The 22,776-nt window shown below is 40.5% G+C and overlaps 1 protein-coding gene across 1 annotated transcript in view; it reads right to left on the bottom strand.

The window, feature by feature from the left end:
- PDLIM1 (PDZ and LIM domain 1) overlaps positions 1-22,776 on the bottom strand; it is a gene marked incomplete at its 5' end in the record, with an annotated part of 192,574 nt that overhangs the window by 131,366 nt on the left and 38,432 nt on the right. The window contains 1 exon segment of the mRNA XM_053691868.1: positions 193-277. Within this exon segment, the coding sequence (XP_053547843.1) occupies positions 193-277 (85 nt within the window).

Raw genomic sequence — 22,776 nt, forward strand, 5'->3', positions numbered from 1 at the left:
TCAAGCAGAGTGCTTGGAGTGGATGAAATGTGGGGTAAATCTGAACAATTTTTCCTGCTCTGGGGAAGCGGATGATGGCTACACTTGTGCGCTACATAAAGCCTTAGAGCACCATATGCTACTGTTATAGACTCTCCCAGTGTATTAGCGCTTACACAACCGTCACAGACACTGAATGTCAGATGTATTTACCTGGGGGTTAGCTGCCAAATTCATCTTGTATGGGTTTGGTTTTCCATCTTCATTTACTATAGGGGACCAAATTTTAGAATCAGACCTGTAAAACAAAAACAAAACTTTATCAGTGAAAAAAATCAGTTAGTAAAGATCAGTATTAGCCGGATCACATGTAAAACCAGTTAGTAAAGATCAGTATTAGCCGGATCACATGTAAAACTAGTTAGTAAAGATCAGTATTAGACATATCACATGTAAAATCAGTTAGTAAAGATCAGTATTAGCCGGATCACATGTAAAATCAGTTAGTAAAGATCAGTATTAGCCGGATCACATGTAAAACTAGTTAGTAAAGATCAGTATTAGACATATCACATGTAAAATCAGTTAGTAAAGATCAGTATTAGCCGGATCACATGTAAAATCAGTTAGTAAAGATCAGTATTAGCCGGATCACATGTAAAATCAGTTAGTAAAGATCAGTATTAGCCGGATCATATGTAAAACCAGTTAGTAAAGATCAGTATTAGCCGTATCATATGTAAAACTAGTTAGTAAAGATCAGTATTAGTCGGATCATATGTAAAATCAGTTAGTAAAGATCAGTATTAGCCGGATCACATGTAAAACTAGTTAGTAAAGATCAGTATTAGACATATCACATGTAAAATCAGTTAGTAAAGATCAGTATTAGCCGGATCACATGTAAAATCAGTTAGTAAAGATCAGTATTAGCCGTATCATATGTAAAACCAGTTAGTAAAGATCAGTATTAGCCGGATCACATGTAAAACTAGTTAGTAAAGATCAGTATTAGTCGGATCATATGTAAAATCAGTTAGTAAAGATCAGTATTAGCCGGATCACATGTAAAACTAGTTAGTAAAGATCAGTATTAGACATATCACATGTAAAATCAGTTAGTAAAGATCAGTATTAGCCGGATCACATGTAAAATCAGTTAGTAAAGATCAGTATTAGCCGGATCACATGTAAAACTAGTTAGTAAAGATCAGTATTAGACATATCACATGTAAAATCAGTTAGTAAATATCAGTATTAGCCGGATCACATGTAAAATCAGTTAGTAAAGATCAGTATTAGCCGGATCACATGTAAAATCAGTTAGTAAAGATCAGTATTAGACATATCACATGTAAAACCAGTTAGTAATGATCAGTATTAGCCGGATCACATGTAAAATCAGTTAGTAAAGATCAGTATTAGCCGGATCACATGTAAAACCAGTTAGTAAAGATCAGTATTAGCCGGATCACATGTAAAATCAGTTAGTAAAGATCAGTATTAGCCGGATCACATGTAAAACCAGTTAGTAATGATCAGTATTAGCCGTATCATATGTAAAATCAGTTAGTTAAGATCAGTATTAGCCGGATCACGATCAGTATTAGCCGTATCATATGTAAAACTAGTTAGTAAAGATCAGTATTAGCCGTATCATATGTAAAACTAGTTAGTAAAGATCAGTATTAGCCGTATCATATGTAAAACTAGTTAGTAAAGATCAGTATTAGCCGGATCACATGTAAAACCAGTTAGTAAAGATCAGTATTAGACGGATCACATGTAAAACTAGTTAGTAAAGATCAGTATTAGCCGGATCACATGTAAAATCAGTTAGTAAAGATCAGTATTAGCCGGATCACATGTAAAACTAGTTAGTAAAGATCAGTATTAGCCGGATCATATGTAAAACTAGTTAGTAAAGATCAGTATTAGCCGGATCACATGTAAAACTAGTTAGTAAAGATCAGTATTAGCCATATCACATGTATAATCAGTTAGTAAAGATCAGTATTAGCCGTATCATATGTAAAATCAGTTAGTTAAGATCAGTATTAGCCGTATCACATGTAAAACTAGTTAGTAAAGATCAGTATTAGTCGGATCATATGTAAAATCAGTTAGTAAAGATCAGTATTAGCCGGATCATATGTAAAATCAGTTAGTAAAGATCAGTATTAGCCGTATCATATGTAAAATCAGTTAGTAAAGATCAGTATTAGCCGGATCATATGTAAAATCAGTTAGTAAAGATCAGTATTAGCCGTATCATATGTAAAATCAGTTAGTTAAGATCAGTATTAGCCGGATCACATGTAAAACTAGTTAGTAAAGATCAGTATTAGCCATATCACATGTAAAATCAGTTAGTAATGATCAGTATTAGTCGTATCATATGTAAAATCAGTTAGTTAAGATCAGTATTAGCCTGATCACATGTAAAACTAGTTAGTAAAGATCAGTATTAGCTGTATCACATGTAAAATCAGTTAGTAAAGATCAGTATTAGCCGTATCATATGTAAAAGCAGTTAGTAAAGATCAGTATTAGCCGGATCATATGTAAAATCAGTTAGTAAAGATCAGTATTAGCCGTATCATATGTAAAATCAGTTAGTTAAGATCAGTATTAGCCGGATCACATGTATAACCAGTTAGTAATGATCAGTATTAGTCGTATCATATGTAAAATCAGTTAGTTAAGATCAGTATAAGCCGGATCACATGTAAAACCAGTTAGTAAAGATCAGTATTAGCCGGATCACATGTAAAACTAGTTAGTAAAGATCAGTATTAGCCGTATCACATGTAAAATCAGTTAGTTAAGATCAGTATTAGCCGTATCATATGTAAAATCAGTTAGTTAAGATCAGTATTAGCCGGATCACATGTAAAACCAGTTAGTAACGATCAGTATTAGCCGGATCACATGTAAAACCAGTTAGTAAACATCAGTATTAGCCGGATCACATGTAAAACCAGTTAGTAAAGATCAGTATTAGCCGGATCACATGTAAAACTAGTTAGTAAAGATCAGTATTAGCTGTATCATATGTAAAATCAGTTAGTAACGATCAGTATTAGCCGGATCACATGTAAAACCAGTTAGTAAAGATCAGTATTAGCCGGATCACATGTAAAACTAGTTAGTAAAGATCAGTATTAGCCGGATCACATGTAAAACTAGTTAGTAAAGATCAGTATTAGCCGTATCATATGTAAAATCAGTTAGTAAAGATCAGTATTAGCCGGATCACATGTAAAACCAGTTAGTAAAGATCAGTATTAGCCGGATCACATGTAAAACTAGTTAGTAAAGATCAGTATTAGCCGTATCATATGTAAAATCAGTTAGTAAAGATCAGTATTAGCCGGATCACATGTAAAACCAGTTAGTAAAGATCAGTATTAGCCGGATCACATGTAAAACTAGTTAGTAAAGATCAGTATTAGCCGTATCATATGTAAAATCAGTTAGTAAAGATCAGTATTAGCCGGATCACATGTAAAACCAGTTAGTAAAGATCAGTATTAGCCGTATCATATGTAAAACTAGTTAGTAAAGATCAGTATTAGCCGTATCACATGTAAAATCAGTTAGTAAAGATCAGTATTAGCCGGATCACATGTAAAACCAGTTAGTAAAGATCAGTATTAGCCGGATCACATGTAAAACTAGTTAGTAAAGATCAGTATTAGCCGGATCACATGTAAAACTAGTTAGTAAAGATCAGTATTAGCCGTATCATATGTAAAATCAGTTAGTAAAGATCAGTATTAGCCGGATCACATGTAAAACCAGTTAGTAAAGATCAGTATTAGCCGGATCACATGTAAAACCAGTTAGTAAAGATCAGTATTAGCCGGATCACATGTAAAACCAGTTAGTAAAGATCAGTATTAGCCGGATCACATGTAAAACTAGTTAGTAAAGATCAGTATTAGCCGTATCATATGTAAAATCAGTTAGTAAAGATCAGTATTAGCCGGATCACATGTAAAACCAGTTAGTAAAGATCAGTATTAGCCGGATCACATGTAAAACCAGTTAGTAAAGATCAGTATTAGCCGGATCACATGTAAAACTAGTTAGTAAAGATCAGTATTAGCCGTATCATATGTAAAATCAGTTAGTAAAGATCAGTATTAGCCGGATCACATGTAAAACTAGTTAGTAAAGATCAGTATTAGCCGTATCATATGTAAAACCAGTTAGTAAAGATCAGTATTAGCCGGATCACATGTAAAACCAGTTAGTTAAGATCAGTATTAGCCGGATCACATGTAAAACCTGTTAGTAAAGATCAGTATTAGCCGGATCACATGTAAAACTAGTTAGTAATGATCAGTATTAGTCGTATCATATGTAAAATCAGTTAGTAAAGATCAGTATTAGCCGGATCACATGTAAAACCAGTTAGTTAAGATCAGTATTAGCCGGATCACATGTAAAACCAGTTAGTAAAGATCAGTATTAGCCGGATCACATGTAAAACCAGTTAGTAAAGATCAGTATTAGCCGGATCACATGTAAAACCAGTTAGTAAAGATCAGTATTAGCCGGATCACAACCAGTTAGCTAAACAAGTTTGTGGTTGGTTCCTCAATATTCTGGATGGCTCCTCAATGTGATACCAGCTATGTGTGATTTCCCTCTGGCACAATGCACATCAGTCCTATTTCTTAACAGTTGTTTTCTCACAATGAGCTGTTGATTAACGCTTGAGATCATACGTGAGACAATTTAGGACTAATTGTAAAGCCCCATGATCTCCTTGTAAAGCCCCATGAGGCTGACAGTGATCTGGCATCATTTATGTTGTCGCTTTCCTGCTAAAGTTTATCTTTTAGTATATAAAAGCCACAAGTACCTCATTACTGTCACTATTGGTCTGTGTCCTGTCCCAGTATAATAACCTCAGAAGCTGCAGGTGGTGCACATCCCAACAAGACCACACAATGACCAAGTGACTCCAGTCATCAGGCGGTCCTAACAGGACAGGTTTATTAGATTTTATTTATTTGAGCGAGCTCCTGAACAGCTCATGAAGAGACATAAACTTACTATCTTAGGGCTCACGGAGGAGCTGGTCTGTGGGAAATCTAGTGAAACCTTTGCCAATATCTAAGAAACAAAGGCAACAGGTCTACAAGGGTTTCATATCACATGCAGTGAAAGCAAGATATTGTACAGAACAAATGATGCGTGAGGTTTGGGTGTATACTATATACAAAGCTGCTCACTATCCTAATCATTTGGACAGTACGTACTTTATGCAGTTTACAGCTAACACAATCTAATTGTATGACCCCTAATATCTCCATTACGTTCAACTGAAGAGTGACATATCACTGAGTCTATAAGGTATCTGAGAATCTGTGCAGCTGAAAAGCTTTAGCTTGTAATTACAGTAGATCCTTCAGAAAAACAAACAAAAAGCAGACGTGTATTTAGTTTATGTGCCCTAGGCATTAGGAAACCTGTTGCCCCAAAACAAACCCCCCCCATAATTCAGTTCTTGCCTCATGTATTTTTCGCAGAGGGGTCATGCACCCCCATTAAACAAACAGGGATCATAATGTAAGAAAATGAATAAATAAAATATAGGAGCAGACTAGTGGGAAAGTATCAGACTATAGAAACACCCATCAAGGGGAAAAATGTTGCGCACAAGCGATAAGGGGTTTATTGTGGCTCTTTGAATGCTTCGGAAGTAGCGCACCTATTACAGGTTGAAAATAAATACGTTGCTTGAGCTTAAGTAAATTAAAAGGGCACAGAGATAGCGCGAGTTAACACTGGTTAACTGTTACGCTTTACAAAAAAGCTGCACAAAAACATCAAAACTACATTTAACAGTACAGTTACACTCACAATAACACTGTCTGATAAAAAATATTAAAATAAATGTTTCTTAAAAAAGTTATAAGGGCTCAAAGATATGAGGTCTCAGGTGTTAGAAAAAAGGCTGCAAAGGGCTTTAATGTAGAGATAGATACATATACATGTCTAAATATTCACAGTCTTACCGCTGGCTGCGAGACCCACGCTATTAGGGACTGAAAAACAGGGTACAGGGTATGTCGTGGTTGTTAAGGGGTTAAATAGATATTCCTATATATATATATATATCTGACTGTATTTACCTATATATAATTATATATACCAAAAAACCATCATACATACATATTATATATAAATTGATTTTTTAATAAATAGAACATATTCTGCTATGTAAAGAGCATTGGAATGTGAAATATTCATATTTCATGTTGGGTTAGTAAAGGTGTTTGGTTATTTTTCACTTTTTGCATTCCATTGTCTATACTGGAATACGTTAATATTAAACGACAGCTTTTTGCGTGCATCAGGTTAGCGCTTGTGTAAAAACTTGTTATTTTCAACTTGTAATACAAGCGAAATCCAAGAAGTGCAAAAGTCTTATTTCTTGCGGATTTAGTGCTTGAGCGGGAGCGCAAAATACTGCTCCACTTATAATGTAAATGAAAATGAGCTGCCCTTGACAAAGACCCTGGTCAGTCAAGGTCAAAATATGCCCCTGAACACAAGTGCAAAATATGGAACATGTCTTAAAGGGAAATAATTACATTTACTCAAACATTCTACAGTTAATGTAAAAGACTCATGTGAGGTCTGGGACTGACAGACTCCTGTAGAATACACAGAACTTATGAACAAGACTTATCATGTGTGGTCTGGGGCTGACAGAATCCTGTAGAATACACAGAACTGATGTACAATACTCATCATGTGAGGTCTGGGACTGACAGACTCCTGTAGAATACACAGAACTGATGTACAATACTCATCATGTGAGGTCTGGGACTGACAGACTCCTGTAGAATACACAGAACTTATGAACAAGACTCATCATGTGTGGTCTGGGGCTGACAGAATCCTGTAGAATACACAGAACTGATGTACAATACTCATCATATGAGGTCTGAGACTGACAGAATCCTCTGGAATACACAGAACTGATGTACAATACTCATCATGTGAGGTCTGGGACTGACAGACTCCTGTAGAATACACAGAACTTATGAACAAGACTCATCATGTGTGGTCTGGGACTGACAGAATCTTGTAGAATACACAGAACTGATGTACAATACTCATCATATGAGGTCTGAGACTGACAGAATCCTGTAGAATACACAGAACTGATGTACAATACTCATCATGTGAGGTCTGGGACTGACAGACTCCTGTAGAATACACAGAACTTATGAACAAGACTCATCATGTGTGGTCTGGGGCTGACAGAATCCTGTAGAATACACAGAACTGATGTACAATACTCATCATGTGTGGTCTGGGGCTGACAGAATCCTGTAGAATACACAGAACTGATGTACAATACTCATCATGTGAGGTCTGGGACTGACAGACTCCTGTAGAATACACAGAACTGATGTACAATACTCATCATGTGAGGTCTGGGACTGACAGACTCCTGTAAAATACACAGAACTGATGTACAATACTCATCATGTGAGGTCTTGGATTGACAGAATCCTGTAGAATACACAGAACTTATGAACAAGACTCATCATGTGATGTCTGGGACTGACAGACTCCTATAGAATACCCAGAACTGATGTACAAGGCTCATCATGTGAGGTCTGGGACTGACAGAATCCTGTAGAATACACAGAACTGATGTACAAGACTCATCATGTGATGTCTGGGACTGACAGACTCCTATAGAATACCCAGAACTGATGTACAAGACTCATCATGTGAGGTCTGGGACTGACAGAATCCTGTAGAATACACAGAACTGATGTACAAGACTCATCATGTGAAGTCTGGGACTGACAGAATCCTGTAGAATACACAGAACTGATGTACAATACTCATCATGTGAGGTCTGGGGCTGACAGAATCCTGTAGAATACACAGAACTGATGTACAATACTCATCATGTGAGGATTTGGATTGACAGAATCCTGTAGAATATACAGAACTGATGAACAAGACTTATCATGCATGTGCGGTCTGGGGCTGACAGAATCCTGTAGAATACACAGAACTGATGTACAATACTCATCATGTGCGGTCTGGGACTGACCGGATCCTGTAGAATACACAGAACTGATGAACAAGACTCATCATATGAGGTCTGAGACTGACAGAATCCTGAATAATACACAGAACAGATGTACAAGACTCATCATGTGCGGTCTGGGGCTGACAGAATCCTGTAGAATACACAGAACTGATGTACAAGACTCATTATGTGAGGTCTGGGACTGACAGACTCCTGTAGAATACACAGAACTGATGAACAAGACTTATCATGTGAGGTCTGAGACTGACAGAATCCTGTAGAATACACAGAACTGATGTACAATACTCATTATGTGAGGTCTGGGACTGACAGAATCCTGTAGAATACACAGAACTGATGTACAAGACTCATTATGTGAGGTCTGGGACTGACAGACTCCTGTAAAATACACAGAACTGATGTACAATACTCATCATGTGAGGTCTTGGATTGACAGAATCCTGTAGAATACACAGAACTGATGTACAATACTCATTATGTGAGGTCTGGGACTGAAAGACTCCTGTAAAATACACAGAACTGATGTACAATACTCATCATGTGAGGTCTTGGATTGACAAACTCCTGTAGAATACACAGAACTGATGTACAAGACTCATTATGTGAGGTCTGGGACTGACAGAATCCTGTAAAATACACAGAACTGATGTACAATACTCATCATGTGAGGTCTTGGATTGACAAACTCCTGTAGAATACACAGAACTGATGTACAATACTCATTATGTGAGGTCTGGGACTGAAAGACTCCTGTAAAATACACAGAACTGATGTACAATACTCATCATGTGAGGTCTTGGATTGACAAACTCCTGTAGAATACACAGAACTGATGAACAAGACTTATCATGTGAGGTCTGAGACTGACAGAATCCTGTAGAATACACAGAACTGATGTACAATACTCATTATGTGAGGTCTGGGACTGACAGAATCCTGTAGAATACACAGAACTGATGTACAAGACTCATTATGTGAGGTCTGGGACTGACAGAATCCCGTAGAATACACAGAACTGATGTACAAGACTCATCCTGTGAGGTCTGGGGCTGATAGAATCCTGTAGAATACACAGAACTGATGTACAAGACTCATCGTGTGAGGTCTGGGGCTGACAGAATCCTGTAGAATACACAGAACTGATGTACAAGACTCATCGTGTGACGTCTGGGACTGACAGAATCCTGTAGAATACACAGAACTGATGTACAATACTCACCATGTGAGGTCTGGGACTGAAAGAATCCTGCAGAATACACAGAACTGATGTACAATATTCATCATGTGAGGTCTGGGACTGACAGAATCCTGTAGAATACACAGAACTGATGTACAATACTCATCATGTGAGGTCTGAGACTGACAAAATCCTGTAGAATACACAGAACTGATGTACAATACTCATCATGTGAGGTCTGGGACTGACAGACTCCTGTAGAATAAAAATAACTGATGTACAATACTCATTATGTAAGGTCTGAGACTGACAGAATCCTGTAGAATACCCAGAACTGGGGGGCGGAGCCGGACCAGGCAAGGAAATGGCTGCTGGTCACTGAAGCTCCGAGCTCAGATACCATTCCTTGGCCCGATGTTAGGGCAAAACTGAGACTAATCGCCTAATTACTGGGTCACCGACTCCTGCTGACACCCGGTTTTACATGGGGTGAGTTACCGGACACAGACTACGGGTATCGCACTCAGACGGCTCCATTGCTGGGGCGGAGGCCCGCACGCTTGTTATATCACCGCGTTGGCACATAATCAGCCCACCTTGATCGTCAGATCCTACACAGACCGACAAGAGCTAGCGGATGCAATATCGAGCCGGACCCTTCGGGGAGTCACCTTTTACAAACTGCGGTGATTGCACAACACCTTTACTCCTGGCAACCCCTGACGCCATTGCTTCCTGCATGGCCCAAGAGACAACAGCAAATTGCACCACAGAATTAAGAGGTATGGCTGTGTAACACATAGATAGCCGGTTGCTGGGGCATGTTATATCTTCACGGAGGTGGAACACGGGGACACTGCCTGTAATTTCAACAATATAATATAGGGTCACTAGGCCCGAATACACTTAACTACGCAATATTGAAAGACATCTGATAGACATCTGTTGCCTTATTCTCCCTATACCCACTGATCTTCCCATGGGATTCTAAAATTTTAATGCAACGGGCAATACAGAAATAACCTTTATATATATCCTAAACAAAGCGACTGCCTATCTAGTCTTATAATGACTACCAAAGCTAAACAGAAGGGAGAGAGGGCCGCTAAATCTCAGGCCTCATTACCTACATCGGTTAGCAGTTTCTTCCAGAGCCCTGCTATTTCCCCCACAGACACGGACAGTCTGTCATCACAAACTAGCAACTCTGCCACTTTACCCACTCACATAAGTGATGTCCCTATGGATTATGCATCCCAGATAAAAGCGGACATTGCTAACCTGCCGACCAAGGCAGATTTTGATGCCCTCAAAGATATTATCACATCAGACCTAGCAAATATGAAGAGAGACATCACTTGTATTGGACAGAGGGTGGAATGTGTAGAAGAATCACAAGATACAATGAGCTCATTAATAGATAACATCACTACACAAACAAACGTTCAGTATACACAGATAGAGACTTTGCAGGATAAGGTTGAGGAATTGGACAATAGGGGGCGTCGCAATAATTTGAGAATCAGAGGGGTCCCTGAGGCAGTTCTAAAACCGGATGTTGCAAATTATCTACAGGGCCTATTTAAATTTCTACTGAAAGATCAGCTATCCCCAGACATGGAATTGGATAGAGCCCACAGGGCCCTGAGACCCCTCCCTCCACCGAATGCGCCCCCTAGGGACATAATATTAAGATTCTTACGATATGCTGATAAAGAACGAATATGGCAGGCAGCACGTATGACAACTAATATCCAATATCAAGACCATACCTTACAGATCTTTTTGGACCTAAGTCCATCTACAATTCAAAAGAGGAAGGAAGTCCGGTTCATCACTAAGGTTTTACAAGACAGACGCATCAGGTATAGGTGGGGATTTCCGTTTGGCCTGATTGTGACACATGAGGGTCAGACGGTAACTTACCGGAATGATCAGGACTTACCAGCATTATCTGACTTACTCAATCTATCCTTCCAACGTCCTCACCCCTCAGATGTCAGAGTAACGGGCCCGGAGTCCTCAAAACAACTACAGCATGCCAGGAGTTCCTCTCAGAACTGGATGAAAGTGTCTCCTAAAAGAAAGAAGCATAAGGAAGCTGCCTCCCGGGACGCAGGTGGTGACAAAGATATTACTTGATCTCCCTTCATTACTCACATAACTTATGGAGAGACAGTCTAGTAACAGTGACGATACTTCTTGAGGCTTGGGACCCATACAGGGGTTCAGGGGCCAAATGAAAATTGCCTCCTATGGACAATGTCTCAGTTTCATACTTGGAGACAAGTCTACCAGGTTACATTCTCCATAATGATGATTAGATAAGGTGGTCTCTCCCTAGGAGAGCCGAAAAGGTGGTGAAGGTAGTAGTTATATTGGTTTGTCCAGTTTAGGATAAGTGATGGTTAAACTGTTTTAGCTTGAGTAATAATAACTGTTTATTGATATGTTGAAACTGTTTCTTCTTTTTCTTCTTCTCTCTCTGTTTTGCCGAAATCAATCAGTTTTATCTATAGCAAAGGATTAGGTATCGAGCAAACCCCTCAATACAATGTATACCTTATTTGGCGGAGTTAGCCAAGGGGCTCTATGTTATGTACTGTTTTTTTGTTTTTATTTTCTTGGTACTCACCGTTCTATGTTTTCTTTATTTAACAGTTATAGGTTAATATCAGTATGTGAATGCATCCAAACTACTTTATGGGACCTGTTGATGTTTATTCCCCAAGCTTATCAACTCCACACACAGACGACTCTTCATCTAAGACAGGACGATGGGGGGTTTTGTCAGTACCGACTTACAGGTAATAGGTTTTTCCACACCAGGCTTTCACTAGCTACATTCCAAGATCACTATGGCACACAAGACAAGTAACTTGAATTTCATCACTGCCAACACGAAGGGACTTAATAATCAATATAAACGAAACATAGCTGTTAGGGACTTTAAACAGAAAAAGGGGGATGTGGTTTTTGTACAAGAAACTCACTTCATTAGGGGTAGGGAGCCTAAGACGTTCTCTTGTAAATTCGGCCCATCTTATTACGCCTCCAACACCTCCAAGACTAATGGGGTTGGCATACTTATCAGTAAGAAGATCCCATTTACTTTAATGACGAAACACACAGATAAAAACGGGAGATTTTTGATACTGATAGGGAAATTATATAACTCGATAGTTACACTTATAAATATATATTCCCCAAACACAAAGCAAGATATCTTCTTCAAACATCTCACTAATCTGGTGCTGGAGGTCTCAAAGGGAGCAGTAGTAATGGGAGGGGATTTTAATCTAACAATGAACCCGGTATTAGACAATTCTAATCAAACCTCCTCGGTACCGCACAAAGTAATTAACTCCGTCAAGTCACATTTAAAAGATCTAACTTTGCATGATTCGTGGAGAATTCTGTACCCCGATAGCAAGGAGTACACATTCTATTCTAACCCTCACAACAGACACTCCCGTATAGACTATTTTATGGTAGATGTTACTAGTTTGGCTAGAGTTACACGCCTAAGGATCCTCCCTAATTCCTGGTCTGACCATTCTATGGTCCGATGCGAATTTAGCTGGCCTCACGTCCCCAGACATCAACATGTCTGGAGATTGGAGGATAGTATCCTGGATGATCCTATAAACCTCCTACGCATAGAAAAGGTCATCACGGAATATTTCTCCATTAATGAAGCAACACGCCCAGCAGTGGATGGTAGAACACTCTGGGATGCCCACAAGGCGGTCATCAGGGGGGAGTTAATTAGTATCCATACCCATCACACCAAGCAAGCCAATAGATTGTTAAACGATACACTTCACACATTGGCTCACCTTGAGGGCCTACGGGTTACCCATCCCAATCAGGCCGATATCAATTTGAAAATTGCTGAGTGTAGAACACAAGTAAACACCTTGATGGGCAAGGAATGCAAGCTTCGGGCATTCAAGCTCAGTCAAAAATATTATGAGGGGGATAACAAGAGTGGCCCGATCCTAGCTAGAAAACTAAAGAGGAGGATAAATAGAAATTATATTTTATCAATTCACGACAAACAGAATAGAAGGTTACACACCTCAAATCAGATAGCAGAAACCTTCCGGCTATATTACGAACAACTTTACAACCTTCATAATACAGAGGCTACACATCTGGATAGAGATAAAGACATACATGAATACTTGAAAGATATTCCTCTCCCGCAGTTAACCCAAGAACAAAATCAATCCCTCATGGCACAGATCACCCATGAGGAAGTTAAAAATATAATAACACAGCTGCCAGCACACAAAGCTCCAGGCCCGGATGGGTTCACTGCACAATATTTTAAAAGATTTAAGGACATTCTAATACCCCATCTGCTTTCACTCTTTAACAACATTTCAGAGGAATCTCCCTTTGCCCCGATGGGGCTAGAGGCCCATATTACTGTTCTACCAAAACAGGATAAAAACCCAGATAGGGCTGAAAACTTTAGACCTATATCATTGCTTAACGTGGATGTAAAAATCTACACAAAGGTCCTCGCAAACAGACTTAAGTTAATTCTGCCACACATAATTTCTAACGATCAAGTGGGTTTCATTCATTCACGTGAAGCAAAGGATAACACTGTGAGGGCTTTTCATCTAATTAGCTACCTACAATCCCATAAGACGCCAGCAGTGGTGGTCTCAACCGACGCGGAAAAGGCTTTTGACCGCGTCGGTTGGACCTTTTTACGTCTCACACTACAAAAATTTGGTATAGATAAGTCCTTTATATCCAAGATCTTCGCTCTTTATGCAGCCCCGTTGGCAAGGGTGAGAGTGAATGGGATCCTATCAGAGCCCTTTCATATCTCTAATGGAACCAGGCAGGGGTGCCCTCTGTCGCCCCTGCTGTTCGCCTGTGTGGTAGAAACTCTGGCATCAAAGGTTTGACACAACCCAGACATTTCAGGCATTCAAATAGGAGATACGGAGCATAAGACCCTGCTTTATGCTGACGATATTCTTTTTTTTCTGACTAACCCTCTTGATTCGATCCAACAGTTACTTAGGGAACTAGATCACTTCCATCTAGTATCCAATTTCGTAATCAATAAGAACAAATCTGAAATGTTAATCTTACAGAGTAATGCCCACCTCACAACACGTATACAGGAGATTTGCCCTTTCAAATTACAAAAGTCAGGTTTGAAATACCTTGGAATCATGCTAGCCCCATCCATACCGGAAATGTTCTCTCTCAATTATAAAACAATACAGAGGTCTATCATCAATGATATGTCCTCGTGGAGGTCTCATAACATCTCATGGCTAGGAAGAATAAACACGATAAAAATGAACATCTTACCACGATTATTGTACTTATTTCAGACCCTACCCATTCCACTCCCTCCCAACTACCTAGTGAACCTACAAAACACTATTTATGATTACATTTGGGATAAACGTAAGGCCAGAATTAACAAAAAGCTTATGCACTTACATATTAAAAATGGGGGATTGGGGGTACCCAATCTCAAAAAATACAGACAGGCAATATTTATGCAAAGAATCATAGATTGGTTTACGAATTTTGACACCAAAGCTTGGGTTAGCTTAGAACATGATATCTCAGGACAGCAACACTTGGGAACTCTCTGTTGGCAGAGGCGAGCATTGCTTTCACCCGGCATAACCCAGAACGCCATAATTTTGGAAACGTTTAAGATTTGGGATAGAATTATCATAGAATACCCACATGTCTCCTCGAGGTTTTCGCCTCTGACTCCTCTCACTGACAATGTAGATTTTACTCCAGGAGCTAGTATACTAAGGGATCCCCAACTCATAAATAATCGAAGAGCTGTAATGATGTTTCACCTAGGGTGCGAGCAGAATCTAAAGTCCACCAGAGAACTGACAGACGACGGACTTATTATCTTCCAAAACTGGTTTTTATTAAGACAGTGCCACTCCTACATCTTTAAACACAAAGACAGAAGGAACCTATTACGGCCCCCAACCCCATTTGAAAATCTATGCAAATCATCCTCTCCGACAAGGAGGACTCTTTCACATACATACTCTATATTACAACTGACATCGACCACTCCACAATACCTGGACAGCTGGGAAAGGGAACTTAACATTGAATTTTCACACATAGATAGAACACGTATGTTCGCTTCAATAACGAAGACCTCCACATCCAGCAGGATAGTAGAATTAAACTTGAAGATCATACAGAGGTGGTACCTCACGCCCTCACGAATTCATAAAAACAGAATTTATGTTTACCTGATAAATTACTTTCTCCAACGGTGTGTCCGGTCCACGGCGTCATCCTTACTTGTGGGATATTCTCTTCCCCAACAGGAAATGGCAAAGAGCCCAGCAAAGCTGGTCACATGATCCCTCCTAGGCTCCGCCTACCCCAGTCATTCGACCGACGTTAAGGAGGAATATTTGCATAGGAGAAACCATATGGTACCGTGGTGACTGTAGTTAAAGAAAATAAATTATCAGACCTGATTAAAAAAACCAGGGCGGGCCGTGGACCGGACACACCGTTGGAGAAAGTAATTTATCAGGTAAACATAAATTCTGTTTTCTCCAACATAGGTGTGTCCGGTCCACGGCGTCATCCTTACTTGTGGGAACCAATACCAAAGCTTTAGGACACGGATGAAGGGATGGAGCAAATCAGGTCACCTAAATGGAAGGCACCACGGCTTGCAAAACCTTTCTCCCAAAAATAGCCTCAGAAGAAGCAAAAGTATCAAACTTGTAAAATTTGGTAAAAGTGTGCAGTGAAGACCAAGTCGCTGCCCTACATATCTGATCAACAGAAGCCTCGTTCTTGAAGGCCCATGTGGAAGCCACAGCCCTAGTGGAATGAGCCGTGATTCTTTCGGGAGGCTGCCGTCCGGCAGTCTCGTAAGCCAATCTGATGATGCTTTTAATCCAAAAAGAGAGAGAGGTAGAAGTTGCTTTTTGACCTCTCCTTTTACCGGAATAAACAACAAACAAGGAAGATGTTTGTCTAAAATCCTTTGTAGCATCTAAATAGAATTTTAGAGCGCGAACAACATCCAAATTGTGCAACAAACGTTCCTTCTTTGAAACTGGTTTCGGACACAGAGAAGGTACGATAATCTCCTGGTTAATGTTTTTGTTAGAAACAACTTTTGGAAGAAAACCAGGTTTAGTACGTAAAACCACCTTATCTGCATGGAACACCAGATAAGGAGGAGAACACTGCAGAGCAGATAATTCTGAAACTCTTCTAGCAGAAGAAATTGCAACTAAAAACAAAACTTTCCAAGATAATAACTTAATATCAACGGAATGTAAGGGTTCAAACGGAACCCCCTGAAGAACTGAAAGAACTAAGTTGAGACTCCAAGGAGGAGTCAAAGGTTTGTAAACAGGCTTAATTCTAACCAGAGCCTGAACAAAGGCTTGAACATCTGGCACAGCTGCCAGCTTTTTGTGAAGTAACACAGACAAGGCAGAAATCTGTCCCTTCAGGGAACTAGCAGATAATCCTTTTTCCAATCCTTCTTGAAGGAAGGATAGAATCTTAGGAATCTTAACCTTGTCCCAAGGGAATCCTTTAGATTCACACCAACAGATATATTTTTTCCAAATTTTGTGGTAAATCTTTCTAGTTACAGGCTTTCTGGCCTGAACAAGAGTATCGATAACAGAATCTGAGAACCCTCGCTTCGATAAGATCAAGCGTTCAATCTCCAAGCAGTCAGCTGGAGTGAAACCAGATTCGGATGTTCGAACGGACCCTGAACAAGAAGGTCTCGTCTCAAAGGTAGCTTCCAAGGTGGAGCCGATGACATATTCACCAGATCTGCATACCAAGTCCTGCGTGGCCACGCAGGAGCTATCAAGATCACCGACGCCCTCTCCTGATTGATCCTGGCTACCAGCCTGGGGATGAGAGGAAACGGCGGGAACACATAAGCTAGTTTGAAGGTCCAAGGTGCTACTAGTGCATCCACTAGAGCCGCCTTGGGATCCCTGGATCTGGACCCGTAGCAAGGAACTTTGAAGTTCTGACGAGAGGCCATCAGATCCATGTCTGGAATGCCCCACAGCTGAGTGACTTGGGCAAAGATTTCCGGATGGAGTTCCCACTCCCCCGGATGCAATGTCTGACGACTCAGAAAATCCGCTTCCCAATTTTCCACTCCTGGGATGTGGATAGCAGACAGGTGGCAGGAGTGAGACTCCGCCCATAGAATGATTTTGGTCACTTCTTCCATCGCTAGGGAACTCCTTGTTCCCCCCTGATGGTTGATGTACGCAACAGTTGTCATGTTGTCTGATTGAAACCGTATGAACTTGGCCCTCGCTAGCTGAGGCCAAGCCTTGAGAGCATTGAATATCGCTCTCAGTTCCAGAATATTTATCGGTAGAAGAGATTCTTCCCGAGACCAAAGACCCTGAGCTTTCAGGGATCCCCAGACCGCGCCCCAGCCCATCAGACTGGCGTCAGTCGTGACGATGACCCACTCCGGTCTGCGGAATGTCATCCCTTGTGACAGGTTGTCCAGGGACAGCCACCAACGGAGTGAGTCTCTGGTCCTCTGATTTACTTGTATCTTCGGAGACAAGTCTGTATAGTCCCCATTCCACTGACTGAGCATGCACAGTTGTAATGGTCTTAGATGAATGCGCGCAAAAGGAACTATGTCCATTGCCGCTACCATCAAACCGATCACTTCCATGCACTGCGCTATGGAAGGAAGAGGAACGGAATGAAGTATCCGACAAGAGTCTAGAAGTTTTGTTTTTCTGGCCTCTGTCAGAAAAATCCTCATTTCTAAGGAGTCTATTATTGTTCCCAAGAAGGGAACCCTTGTTGACGGAGATAGAGAACTCTTTTCCACGTTCACTTTCCATCCGTGAGATCTGAGAAAGGCCAGGACAATGTCCGTGTGAGCCTTTGCTTGAGGAAGGGACGACGCTTGAATCAGAATGTCGTCCAAGTAAGGTACTACAGCAATGCCCCTTGGTCTTAGCACAGCTAGAAGGGACCCTAGTACCTTTGTGAAAATCCTTGGAGCAGTGGCTAATCCGAAAGGAAGCGCCACGAACTGGTAATGCTTGTCCAGGAATGCGAACCTTAGGAACCGATGATGTTCCTTGTGGATAGGAATATGTAGATACGCATCCTTTAAATCCACTGTGGTCATGAATTGACCTTCCTGGATGGAAGGAAGAATAGTTCGAATGGTTTCCATCTTGAACGATGGAACCTTGAGAAACTTGTTTAAGATCTTGAGATCTAAGATTGGTCTGAACGTTCCCTCTTTTTTGGGAACTATGAACAGATTGGAGTAGAACCCCATCCCTTGTTCTCTTAATGGAACAGGATGAATCACTCCCATTTTTAACAGGTCTTCTACACAATGTAAGAATGCCTGTCTTTTTATGTGGTCTGAAGACAACTGAGACCTGTGGAACCTCCCCCTTGGGGGAAGCCCCTTGAATTCCAGAAGATAACCTTGGGAGACTATTTCTAGCGCCCAAGGATCCAGAACATCTCTTGCCCAAGCCTGAGCGAAGAGAGAGAGTCTGCCCCCCACCAGATCCGGTCCCGGATCGGGGGCCAACATTTCATGCTGTCTTGGTAGCAGTGGCAGGTTTCTTGGCCTGCTTTCCCTTGTTCCAGCCTTGCATTGGTCTCCAAGCTGGCTTGGCTTGAGAAGTATTACCCTCTTGCTTAGAGGACGTAGCACTTTGGGCTGGTCCATTTCTACGAAAGGGACGAAAATTAGGTTTATTTTTGGCCTTGAAAGGCCGATCCTGAGGAAGGGCGTGGCCCTTACCCCCAGTGATATCAGAGATAATCTCTTTCAAGTCAGGGCCAAACAGCGTTTTCCCCTTGAAAGGAATGTTAAGTAGCTTGTTCTTGGAAGACGCATCAGCTGACCAAGATTTCAACCAAAGCGCTCTGCGCGCCACAATAGCAAACCCAGAATTCTTAGCCGCTAACCTAGCCAATTGCAAAGTGGCGTCTAGGGTGAAAGAATTAGCCAATTTGAGAGCATTGATTCTGTCCATAATCTCCTCATAAGGAGGAGAATCACTATCGACCGCCTTTATCAGCTCATCGAACCAGAAACATGCGGCTGTAGCTACAGGGACAATGCATGAAATTGGTTGTAGAAGGTAAACCTGCTGAACAAACATCTTTTTAAGTAAACCTTCTAATTTTTTATCCATAGGATCTTTGAAAGCACAACTATCCTCTATGGGTATAGTGGTGCGTTTGTTTAAAGTGGAAACCGCTCCCTCGACCTTGGGGACTGTCTGCCATAAGTCCTTTCTGGGGTCGACCATAGGAAACAATTTTTTAAATATGGGGGGAGGGACGAAAGGAATACCGGGCCTTTCCCATTCTTTATTAACAATGTCCGCCACCCGCTTGGGTATAGGAAAAGCTTCTGGGAGCCCCGGGACCTCTAGGAACTTGTCCATTTTACATAGTTTCTCTGGGATGACCAACTTGTCACAATCATCCAGAGTGGATAATACCTCCTTAAGCAGAATGCGGAGATGTTCCAACTTAAATTTAAACGTAATCACATCAGGTTCAGCTTGTTGAGAAATGTTCCCTGAATCAGTAATTTCTCCCTCAGACAAAACCTCCCTGGCCCCATCAGACTGGGTTAGGGGCCCTTCAGAACCATTATTATCAGCGTCGTCATGCTCTTCAGTATCTAAAACAGAGCAGTCGCGCTTACGCTGATAAGTGTTCATTTTGGCTAAAATGTTTTTGACAGAATTATCCATTACAGCCGTTAATTGTTGCATAGTAAGGAGTATTGGCGCGCTAGATGTACTAGGGGCCTCCTGAGTGGGCAAGACTCGTGTAGACGAAGGAGGGAATGATGCAGTACCATGCTTACTCCCCTCACTTGAGGAATCATCTTGGGCATCATTGTCATTGTCACATAAATCACATTTATTTAAATGAATAGGAATTCTGGCTTCCCCACATTCAGAACACAGTCTATCTGGTAGTTCAGACATGTTAAACAGGCATAAACTTGATAACAAAGTACAAAAAACGTTTTAAAATAAAACCGTTACTGTCACTTTAAATTTTAAACTGAACACACTTTATTACTGCAATTGCGAAAAAACATGAAGGAATTGTTCAAAATTCACCAAATTTTCACCACAGTGTCTTAAAGCCTTAAAGCCTTAAAAGTATTGCACACCAAATTTGGAAGCTTTAACCCTTAAAATAACGGAACCGGAGCCGTTTTTAACTTTAACCCCTTTACAGTCCCAACCAAGCCCAAAGGGGAATACGATACCAAATGACGCCTTCAGAAAGTCTTTTCTAAGTATCAGAGCTCCTCTCACATGCGACTGCATGTCATGCCTCTCAAAAACAAGTGCGCAACACCGGCGCGAAAATGAGGCTCTGCCTATGATTTGGGAAAGCCCCTAAAGAATAAGGTGTCTAAAACAGTGCCTGCCGATATTATTATATCAAAATACCCAGAATAAATGATTCCTCAAGGCTAAATATGTGTTAATAATGAATCGATTTAGCCCAGAAAAAGTCTACAGTCTTAATAAGCCCTTGTGAAGCCCTTATTTACGATCTTAATAAACATGGCTTACCGGATCCCATAGGGAAAATGACAGCTTCCAGCATTACATCGTCTTGTTAGAATGTGTCATACCTCAAGCAGCAAGAGACTGCTCACTGTTCCCCCAACTGAAGTTAATTGCTCTCAACAGTCCTGTGTGGAACAGCCATGGATTTTAGTGACGGTTGCTAAAATCATTTTCCTCATACAAACAGAAATCTTCATCTCTTTTCTGTTTCTGAGTAAATAGTACATACCAGCACTATTTCAAAATAACAAACTCTTGATTGAATAATAAAAACTACAGTTAAACACTAAAAAACTCTAAGCCATCTCCGTGGAGATGTTGCCTGTACAACGGCAAAGAGAATGACTGGGGTAGGCGGAGCCTAGGAGGGATCATGTGACCAGCTTTGCTGGGCTCTTTGCCATTTCCTGTTGGGGAAGAGAATATCCCACAAGTAAGGATGACGCCGTGGACCGGACACACCTATGTTGGAGAAATATTCCCTTCCAGTAATGAGAAATGTTGGAGGTGTGGGGGTACACCAGGAAACATGGCTCATATATGGTGGACATGTCCACCACTGCAACACATGTAGGAAAACATAGCAAGAGAGACCTCACTCATGTTAGAGGTAGAGGTACCAGCGGACCCAATAATTTGGCTATTTAATATCACCCGTGGCAAAATCTGTGGTTACAAACAGAAGCTACTATATGTAGCAAGCAATAGTTTTAAAATCCTAGTGGCAAGGGGGTGGAAGAACACGGAAGTCCCTACGTTAGTTCAATGGCAGCATCAGTTGCACCACTATTTAGACTTAGAAGAGTATGCCTTCATGAAAAATAACAGAATAGATATTTATACCCAAATGAAGGTTGCTTGGGAGACTTACATACTGACACGACCAAACAGCACATCCCAGACCTAGTGATATCTTATGGCGCCCTATTAGCAGTGTTTTCACCTACAACTAAGCGACTTAAATCTCCTTGTTACTTCCCTTCTCACGGATGCTTACATAAAAGAGTGGTGAGGAATTCTTTAAGACTGATTAACCTATATAGACTTTTTGTTTTTTATGTTTTCTTTTTTTTTTGTTCTTTCTTCTTTGTTCCTTTTCTTTTTGTCTTTTCTGTGCTGCATATATTTGTAAAATACAACAGCATCTTGTCATAGCTTACATTTGGAATCTGTGATGTAACAGTTCTTTTTCCTTTTTTTGTTATTACTACTTCCAATTTGTAATTGGATTTTTATTCTGTTTAATAAAGCTGTTTTGAAAAAAAAAAAAAAAAAAAAAAAAAAATAAAAAGAATACCCAGAACTGATGTACAAGACTCATCATGTGAGGTCTGGGACTGACAGAATCCTGTAGAATACACAGAACTGATGTACAAGACTCATCATGTGAGGTCTGGGACTGACAGAATCCTGTAGAATACACAGAACTGATGTACAATACTCATCATGTGAGGTATGGGACTGACAGACTCCTGTAGAATACACAGAACTGATGTACAATACTCATCATATGAGGTCTGAGACTGACAGAATCCTGTAGAATACACAGAACTGATGTACAATACTCATCATATGATGTCTGAGACTGTCAGAATCCTGTAGAATACACAGAACTAATGTACAATACTCATCATGTGTGGTCTGGGACTGACAGAATCCTGTAGAATACACAGAACTGATGTACAATACTCATCATGTGTGGTCTGGGACTGACAGAATCTTGTAGAATACACAGAACTGATGTACAATACTCATCATATGAGGTCTGAGACTGACAGAATCCTGTAGAATACACAGAACTGATGTACAATACTCATCATATGAGGTCTGAGACTGACAGAATCCTGTAGAATACACAGAACTGATGTACAATACTCATCATGTGAGGTCTG

The sequence above is a fragment of the Bombina bombina genome, chromosome 9 (assembly GCF_027579735.1).
Source record: "Bombina bombina isolate aBomBom1 chromosome 9, aBomBom1.pri, whole genome shotgun sequence".
Classification (NCBI taxonomy): Eukaryota; Metazoa; Chordata; class Amphibia; order Anura; family Bombinatoridae; genus Bombina; species Bombina bombina.